This window comes from Phycodurus eques, chromosome 10 (genome assembly GCF_024500275.1).
Source record: "Phycodurus eques isolate BA_2022a chromosome 10, UOR_Pequ_1.1, whole genome shotgun sequence".
NCBI lineage: Eukaryota > Metazoa > Chordata > Actinopteri > Syngnathiformes > Syngnathidae > Phycodurus > Phycodurus eques.
The window spans coordinates 27,563,984-27,573,683 of NC_084534.1; the positions used below are offsets into that span (position 1 = coordinate 27,563,984).

Sequence of the window (9,700 nt, forward strand, 5' to 3'; positions counted from 1 at the left end):
GAACACCTTTTATAACTTTGTATTTAAAAAAAAAAAAAACAATGTGCAAAAATGGTTTGTTTCCTTAGGTCCCTCTTGTGGATTTACAATAAAAATATGTAAATATCTACAAGGATCTCTGTGCACCTTTTTTTTCTGTCTGACTTAAAAACTGCAGCACTGAGACTGAGGTATTATTGCACTTCATCCCGCACCCTCCTCCGCCTTCTCGTTGGCGCGTATTTCCGTTGATTCCATCACAATCCGTGCAGCGAAGTGGACATGTCCTTTCAGTCGGTGCACTGTTGGTCAGTAAACACGTGAGCGAGTCCGATGTGTAAACAACCAGCCGCGGAGAGCCGGACATGTGCCGCATGCAGCTCAAGCGGTCTGGGGCTCCGAAGGAGCATTAAGTGTGTTCATTTCTTTCGTTTTGTGATCATGTGTCCCTCCCTTGCATCAGCCACATAAATATTTTGGGTTTGTTTTGCATTTTACTGTTCGGAAAAAAAACAAATCCTAATCGCTTTGAAATGTTGTCGGTTGTTGCAAACTGCAGCATTTTAGGCCATGCTCACTTTTATAGTTTCACCAGCGTTTCTGAACCTTTATCGAGCCAAGGTAAATGTTTTACATTTGAAAAAAAAAATAAAAAAGAAGAGCATTTAATTGCTCTGCCTGTCACGACACGTCGCTGGCATAGATAGATGAAGTTGGATACATTATTTGTAGTAAACAAAACATTTTCGGACCAACTATGTGCTATATGTTCCAGTGAAGAGGCGAGCAGGAGCATTTTGAGATGTTTCAGGAAGGACTGGCTGACTCCAAAACAAAATATTTTGTGACACTTATGCTTGGTGGTGTGTCGTGAGATTTTCCTCATGTCAAGTTTTTGCCTTGGCTCAATAAAGGTTGTCAAACACTGCTCCAGTGGGGGGGGGGGTGTATGTGTGAGAGGCGAAGTTTAACACCCGAGACACGCTAACCATGAAAGCATTTGCTCACTGTCCTGGACGCTGCCGCTGACATCGTATCTATTCATCTTAACGCGTAAACCACAACAGTTGCGCAAATCCGACCACTATTGTGCTGCGAGATGATCTCATTATCACAGACTTCACGTTGTTGAGCATCAAAATCTTCCGCTTGAAACCTGAAGTCAGTACGGGCAAAGCGTTCCCCGCGGAATTGAGATTTAGCGATGCCGAGTTCCACCAGCATCGACTTTCCCTTGGCTTTGCGCAAATGCCTGCTCTAAGAGTTCAATATTTTCATCATCACGAGTTGTCACAGTAGGGGGCACGTGTTTTAGGAAACCCCTGCGTAGTTAGAAACTCAGTTTCAGGGAATTCAGTTTTATGTTTATGCACTTAGTAGTGAGGTGCAGAACACCCTGACTGCCAGAAGGGAGGATGGTAAAGGGGCGCCTGTGTCGTGTTTCCCTACAAAACGTGACATCGGAAGTTGGGAAAACGCAATTGCGATGAGGCAGTGTAGTAAATTCGCCGGCCTTACAGCAAGGATCGGTATTGGAATAACTGCGAAGTTGAAAAAGCTGACGAAAGGCTCCGCATGCTTTTGTGATTTTGGTTAACAATCATAATTGCCTATAGATGCCACAAGATGGTGGCAAAGCACTACTTTTCTATGACGCTCCCCCGCTCACTTCAACATCATTCCTTGGCACTTGGCGCCCGAGTCATACTTTTAGGTGAAGTTTTTTTTTCGTAATAACGGACGATAAATCCACAAATAGCAGAACTTGCAAGTACCCAATTGCAAATATGAGGAGAAAATCTGTAGGCTGATTTTTCGAGAACAGGCGTATTTTTTTGGTAGATATTCCTTTTTAATATATATATAAAGGCATGTTTTCCAGAATAAAATACGTAATATTATGAGGGCGAAGTTCTATTTTTAAAATGTACTTAAAATGTTAAAATGACTTTTTATTCCTTGTTAAACTTTGACTTTAACAATTCTGACTTTTCAGCCTGACAAAATATGTCTTTGAAGATTATGAAGATTCCAAGAATGTTTCCTGAAAAAATACGACTTCACGGTCATAACATGTAAACTTTTGTTCTCTAAAAGTTATTGTAACGTGACGATCCCCCCCCCCCCCCCCCGAAAATAGGCAACTTTTTCATTCCTGTGGCATGGTAGATATGTTTCGTTAGGGTTAGGCTTATGAGAGGGTTCTTGGGAAAATTCTCCCCAGGAAGGGGTCCCTGGACCCCACAAGTTTGAGACCTCCAGACTTAGACAGTGGTGACGGTGAGCAGGGGGCGGGCACACAGCATGCGGTGGTCGTGGCTGTCCAGCCTGGTTCCGTGCGTCAGCAGCTCCTCCACCGTGGTCCAGTCGTCCAACATCTTCCGGTTCCTCAGCCGGCTCAGCTTCCTCTGACTCATCTCCAGCACCGTGTTGCACCGCCCGTCCGTCACGGCGCCGCCCGCCCGGGCGTCCGGCGCCGGAGAGCGGGGCGGGACGGGCCCGGGCCCGGTTCCTGCCCCTCCCCGGGCCTGCTGCTGCTTCTGCTCGCGGGCCAGCAGGAAGTGTTCTCTCCTCTCCGTCCGGTTCCAGTACCGACCCAGCAGCATGTCCGCGCTGGTTTCCTCGTCCGTGCTCATCCCGCTGCGCTCGTCGGCCAGCTGTGACGCCCGGTCCCTCAGGAGCTGGTTCCTGGACACCCGGGAAGTTGTGCTGGGTTTGGAGCAAGGGATCGCTTTGGGCTGAAGACCGGAAGTCGCCGGCTGCGCGTCCGGCTGCGCTTTCCTCGCATCCAATGCGGTAGTAGGGGTGGCCCCCGTGTGGCCCTCCAGGGTGCTGTAAAGACCCCGGGCTCCTCCTCCGCCACCCTGGGCCTGGCGGCTGGCCGGCTTGGGCCACGTGTCGTTGACGTCCCCCGGCTGGGCGAGGTGGACCGCGCCCTGGAGGTGCCGCTGCTCCCTGGCCGCCCGGCTCCTTTGCAAGTCTCGTTCCACCTCCTCCTGAATCCGCGCCTCCCTATCCAGACTTTTCTCCATATCTTCCCTCTCCATTTGGTCGCCCTGCTCCGTCGCCAGCGGGTCGGGCATCAAGGTCATTTGCCGCCACCATTCGTGGTGGGCATTGGGGTTGGCGTTGTAGCGCAGCTCGTGATCGCTGGGCACCCGGATGTGCACTGAAAAAAAGACAAATGACGATTTGTCTTAAGTCTAAACTGCATTTTTGCATGAGTTTAACCCAGGGGAATTCAAACTTTGCATCGGGCTCCGTTTGTGTCCCGCCGTCCATGTTTGGTGACCTTTGGCATATACCAAAAATAACCTTTGACACGGTCCGTAATGCAATACACATATATATATATATATATATATATATATATATATATATATATATATATATATATATATATTTTTTTTTTTATTTATTATTGTTTTAAGTGGGTGGGGACAGTGTAAACAGTGTGAGTGTCAAAAGCTCTTATTTATAATAATTATGCTATGATTTAACTGGTTCGGCCCTCTTCACGTGAAATTAGGCTGGACTACAGAGTTAAGACACCGCTACTCCAAATATTATTATTTTTTCAAGTGTGGCCCAGAGTACCTGGGTGCTGCTGTGCGGAGAGTGGGGAAGCCATCACGTCCGCCCCCATCTCGGTCTCCTCCGGCAGCCCTGGCTGCAGGACGCCATGAGGCGGGCCCGCGCCGCAGCGGTGCAGGGTGGCCGCGCAGTAGGACGGCGAGGCCGGGTGGCTGGCCCTACGCCGGTACTCTTGCTGCGGCGGGCGGTGGTGCAGGGTACGGCTTCTCCTCAGCATCCCCGCCGAGCCGGGACCCAGGTGGTGCGGCTGCTGCGTGGGAGCTAGCGGCCTCCGGTGGCTGGAGGGCGTGCTGCAGGTGGAGAGGACGGGGCCGCTCATTCGGGGCACGGCCGTGTGGGCGTGGGAGGGGTTGAAGAGGGCCCCGCTGCTGGAGCTGTGGCGGTTCAGGCAGGGACGGTCCGTTTTGTGGAACTGGACTGATGACACCCTGGGGAAAAAAAATTCATGTACGACGTCAGAACAAGTTAAGAAGAATTGTTTGCGGCCCATCTATACTACGTATTCCCAAGGCCGTCGTTTTTTACAGGTTTTTACTGTATAGAGTGGTACCTTTAGTTCCGAATGCGCCAATTTTTGCAGATTCTAAACTGTAGCTTGGTTGAGTTTGGGTGTACGTGTACATGCAGACGCGGCACAATTTCCACTAACAACCCAGGCTAAACTTAGCCCCTCCCCTACATGCAAAGATCTTCAAGATTTATCACTTTAACCACACTTTGTTGACATTGTTGACTATTTTCCCACGAGCCAGGGCTTTGGTGCCATCTTGTGGCAATGTAGAGTGTTACAGAAAGAGCATAAAAACATGCATGTTAGCGTCATCGAAGACTCTGAATTGAGTGGTTGTTTGTCTTTATGTTCCCTGCGATTAGCTAGCAAGCAGTCGAGAGTGTACCCCACTTCTGGATGATTATCTCCCTTTTCACCTCCACTTTTGAACACCTTTTTCACCACCCACCTACCTGAAAAGTCCGCGGTTCGGCACGTCCAAGATGGCGCCAGGGGCCTCCTCCATCCCCATCTGCAGGCGCTGACACGGGGGCTGCACGGTGAGCGTCTCGGGGATGGCCTCCAGTAGCTCGCGGTGGCTCATGGGGCAGCTGTCGCGACGCTCCCGCCTCTCGCACGTCTCTCCTTGGTGCTGCAGCCTGGCGTTGTACAGCCGCATGCGCTTCTCCAGCATCCTCTGGAAGTGGCGGAACTCTCCGGTGCTCACGCTGTAGAAGCCCGAGTCGCTGAGCTCCGACGAAACGAAGGACTCGGAGGAAGGCGAGCCGCCGCCGCCGCCGCCGCCGGGTCCGAAGGCCCCGCGGCCGCCGGGGCCCGGGGCGCCGCGGGAGTGGCAGTCCTCCAGGCCGGCCTCCTCGGTCTCCAGGCCGGAGAGGTCACCTTGGTGGAGGGAACCGTCGGTCCAGCCAAGGCCGCTGTCCAGCTCGTGGTGGAAGGGCAGGAAGCCCAAAGGCTTCTCCAGCATGAAGTCGTCATCGTCCGGCTGCAGCGAACACGTTTCGGGTTAGGTCCTCTTTGTTACCACACGGAACGGTCGTTAACTGAAGATCTGGCCTGTATTTGTATTTCCCAACGTTTATTGAGCCAACGATATTTTACATGAGAGAATCTCAACAAAAATGCCACAAAAAAGTATGTTTGCCACAAATAGCAAAAACAATGCAAGTAAATGACGCACCGCTAAAAATATTTATAGAAGCGAATTTTGGTTAATAGAGAGTGCTAAGGCTCCGCCCACCACTGACGGTGGTCACCGCATTCCTTCCCTTGAGAATATAAAACTTGGATATCAATATTTTGAAACATATTGACATCTATTTTTAGAAGAGCAGGATACAAAGTATTTCTCTTCTTATTTCTTTAACCTTGATTTAATCAGGAAATATTCCACTGAGATGACGAAACCTCTTATTCGAGGGAATCCTGGCCCAGACGCAGCAGCAGACACAAAACGCAGGTCCATATTTATATACATACATAACAGAGGTCGACAAACACGTGAGGGAAAACGGTCTCAGAAGCTCTCAGTATATACTGTAGTTAATGATGAGTGTTGTTCATTTCTCTTGTGTGATTTTGACACGCATCGTAGCTGGAATGGGGTGGGGGTTACCCGGTTACCTGGCCGTGGTATCCTTTGGGCTCGTCGAGGTTGACGTTGCAACATCCCATCAGGCAGTTGCGCTCCTTGGCTCGCCGCCCGCTCACATCCGGATCCTGAGTGAGTCCCCACGCAGGAACAGTGAACACGAGAGGAGGCACGAAGCGTCTGTAGGCATCCACGTGTAAGGCTACGGGGCGTTACCTGGTGGCCCGTGTCCACGGTGTCCCTCGGGGAGCTTGGCAGGTAGCCGAAGCGTCCTCCGTCGCAGTGATCTTGCGGCAGAGACAAGTGGCCGAAATAATGCCTGGAGGAAAGAGAGAAACTCGTACTTTTTTGGGGGTGACAATATCATCCAATACGTGACGGGAAAAACATGGCGATCACCTGTCCTGATAGGCGGGGCTGGCAGCGTTGAGCCCCGCTGGCATCCTGGGCAGGGGCAGATTCAGGTGCTGAAGGTTGAGGGGCAGGGGCTCCCAGGCCCCACGGGGGTCCGCCTCCATGGCGCCGCCGCCGCCGCCGCCCCTCTGACTCTTCACCTGCATGGTGACGGGAAGCCGACTCGCCGCGAGGATGCGAAGCGCGTCGCGTTGGCTCAGCTGGAAACAAGGAATGCAAACATTCGAAGAGGTCTATTTGAGGGAGCTGGAGCCGATCCCAGCTGACTTCGGGCGAAAGGCGGACTACACCCTGAACTGGTCGCCAGTCAGTCGCAGGACACATATAGACACGGACAACCATTCGCACTCACTTTCACACCGTCACTGAGTGGGAACTGAACCCACGCTGCCTGCACCAAAGTCAGGCGAGTGTACCACTACACCATCAGTGACTTCTTTTAATTTTTCACACATGAAAATGAGCTCGCCGTGTTCTCAAAAAGTCAGCGCTGCAAAAAGAAAAGGGAAAAAAAACCAAAAAAAACCCCGCTGATGTCACTGTGACGTAATTGGCTCGTTCACACCTTGCGAAGTGAGATTCCAGAAAAGCATTGAACGCTCGCTTGCAAATGGGCCCGTGTCGTCTCTTCGTTCGCGCGTCGCGGCTTCCATTTTAAGCGCGCCCTTCGCCCGCGCAGTCGCCGTTACGCAAGCGGGTCAGAACGCGCCGTGCACGCAGCCCTCTTCCTGGGGTTTGCCGCAGCCGTGTGACGGGAGTAAGACGGACGTGGTGGCGCACACCCTGCACACAAACGCACGCACACGCGTCTGCGGCACACATGAAATGAGACGCGCGAGCTGCAGCGCATCACATGAGTCACCCTCCTCTACATTCAGCTACAGGCGCACACACGCACACACACACATACATACTGACCAACTATTGAGGTCAACGCACTTGAGGGGGGGGTGCACTTAAATCAATAAACGCCTCCCTCCTGCAAAAGAAAAAAAAAGAAGCAGTAGAATGAATACTGGTCAGGTTAAAAATGTGTCGTCCACTTAAACAAACAAATGCCTCCCCTTAGGAAAAGAAATAACAGCTGCCACTTTCATTCTTCCAGTATTGTCGGTCAACAATCGGTTTCTTGATTGTTATGTCCATCCCTTGAATAAACGTAACACTACACTAATGCGCTAAGTGCACACCGAATATCATTGTCTTTTTAAAGGTGGAATTCGTGCATTGAACATCATGAGATGCGTGCCTAATATTGTGGCCAGGCAGTGTACACACACACACACACACACGCACACACGCACAGACTGGGCTGAGAAGCACAAAATGGCTGACGAGGTGCACGCTTCTTCGGTACAAACAGACACGATAATCTGAATATTAAATCTATTTTGAGTGTACCGTATGCAGCAGTCTCACATACACGCTTACATTTTAGAGCTGTGTCGGTCAGAGGAGCAACATTTTGCAGCTCTACGTACTTCCCCAAGACAACCTGGGGAGGTTTCAAACGCACGTTCGTGCCCAGCATCCGTTGGCGGATTGGGGCTTGGTGCTACTCACCGCTGGGTCGCCCACCCACGGTCCGGAGAGCCAGCAGCCCATGGCGGAAGACGCCCGGGCTCCTGTGTGGATCAACGACGGCCGCTCCCCTCCTCCTCCTCGCTTCTGAGGTCTCGTTCCAATTCTACTGCGTTCTCCTCGTCTATTGCCTCGGCATCTGTGCATCATGTGCCCCCTCCTCCATCACCGGGGCTCCGGAAAACCCGCCGTCGGGCCGACGGACATCCATGTAGCACTGTGGGAGCCTGAAAGTGATGCGCAAGACAGGGAGTCGGGGAAGGGGAAACACACGCAGCCCAGGGACGAATCCGATTGGCCGCATCCTTGGACTGGGAGCCAATTGGAGCTGCTGCGGGCTCCCTTCAGGATGTCATCGACCTCCGAGGGAGAAGCGACGTGTGCAAAGGGGGGTAGCCTGGCTGCGCAGACAAATGCAGAGGAAACACTTCAGCCATCTTCGCGGAAGATGCGCGTTTTAATTGCATTTCGCACAATTTCATTTAGTGGACTCTAAGGTTATATAAATTCAGCACTTCAGAGGCAAATATGGAAAAACTGAAAAAGTCTCTCAAAGACGTCTTTGACATAATTTCAGTGCAAAACCGGACGACTCCAAGAAAAACTATTTCTTCCAAAACAGACAACTCCAAAATTACTATAAACTATAAAATAAGTATTGAGCTTTGTGAATAAAAATAACAGGTAAGTGCATGTACTAGAAATACCACGAACAACTTGACCCTTAATCCTAACCATGCACGTGCACACATAGACCCCAAGTGGTGCTCAAGCACCTGCCACCCCAAAGACCCGATGGTTATTGTTTTCCAATCAGCACACTCTGTCTGCAGCCCTCCACTCCACCCCTGACCCCACCCCGATGGGCGAAGGGTGTCCTTTTTTCGGGGATGTGAGCAACTTCCTGCGCATATGCCTGCTCCTAAGACTTCGTTTCGACCCGCCTTCCCCTTGGTTCTGTGTAAAAAGCAAAGGTGGATAAATGCAAACGACCGTTATCGCTCCGATGTGGCAATTTTGCGGCCACTCCGTGTGAAAGAGGCTACTGTCTCCTCGTTCCCCTGCCACAGCGGCTGCAAAGATGTCACTTCCCCACCTTTTTCCCAGTGCTGCCCTTCTGTAGAGACAACACCGACGTGGAATGGGCGGGTCAAAGCCAACCCGTGGCAATTTTCCGCCTTCGCAGGTAGTATCAAAGCCGTAACAAAGGCGGGATAAAGTCACGCGCTGCCTCGCACTCACGTGCATGAAGCCTTCCATCACAATTAGCGATCCTGCCATGCTGGTGCTTCAGTTGCTATGGTTACCAACCCAGTATGTGTGTGCGTGTTTTTTAATTTCACTCAATTTTCTCATCCACAAAGACTGGAGATGAGGCTGTGGTGCCGCAAAATGGTCACTGGATTTACTCTGTGTGTGTGTGTGTGTGTGTGTGTGTGTGTGTGTGTGTGTGCGTGTGTGTGCGTGCGTGATGGCTGCAATGCATCATGGTGCTTTTCGCTGAGCTCTGCCATTTCTGTGTTCGAGAACGTAGGCGGGGAGAGCGAGAGAGAGATAGTGTCTCTGCAATGTATCTCTCGCTCACACACACACACACACACACACACACACACACACACACACACACACACACACACGCATGCAGGGAGTGAGTGTCTCAGACCTGCCTGTCTATAAATGGAACACACACTTGCTGTTGCTGAGTGAGAAGATGCACGGACGGATGCAGGGTAGCATCCAGCAGCTCACAGAGGCATAGAGCAAATAGTCTGCAAAACAAAAAATTCCCCACACATCCATTTAACAGCAAAACTCGGAGCCAAAGCAGTAGAATGTGTACCGTAGTCCCATTCGATAAATGGCTGAAAGGTGCATCAGCGACACGGGCGCTCCTTAGTAACTAAGAGCACTATAAAATCACATAAAACGACTGCTTGGAAAATCCGCGAACGATGAACCGCCATGTAGCGGGGGAACACTGCATAAATACTACGTCGTAACTGGGATTGATGCGTTTTTGACCTCAAGCCTTG

General features: G+C 51.2%; 1 protein-coding gene across 1 annotated transcript; it reads right to left on the minus strand.

Annotated features, from left to right (window-relative positions):
* Nucleotides 1-2,124: 2,124 nt before the first annotated feature.
* LOC133409329 (uncharacterized) lies at nt 2,125-8,015 on the minus strand. The gene is made up of 7 exons (XM_061689173.1): nt 7,650-8,015; nt 6,072-6,286; nt 5,889-5,991; nt 5,705-5,800; nt 4,537-5,066; nt 3,577-4,001; nt 2,125-3,148 (listed from the first exon to the last, which is right to left on the minus strand). The coding sequence occupies exons 1-7, from the start codon at nt 7,815-7,817 to the stop codon at nt 2,244-2,246; spliced, it is 2,442 nt and encodes an 813-aa protein (XP_061545157.1). The 5' UTR covers nt 7,818-8,015; the 3' UTR covers nt 2,125-2,243.
* Between the last annotated feature and the right edge of the window lie 1,685 nt (nt 8,016-9,700).

Excerpts from the sequence above, each read along its gene's own strand:
- LOC133409329 (XM_061689173.1), bottom strand. The coding sequence starts at position 7,817 with ATGATGCACAGATGCCGAGGCAATAGACGAGGAGAACGCAGTAGAATT. Across the intron at positions 5,992-6,071 it reads AGCCCCGCCTATCAGGACAG|GCATTATTTCGGCCACTTGT; the intron begins GTGATCGCCATG and ends TCTTTCCTCCAG. Across the intron at positions 5,801-5,888 it reads CCGTGGACACGGGCCACCAG|GATCCGGATGTGAGCGGGCG; the intron begins GTAACGCCCCGT and ends GGACTCACTCAG.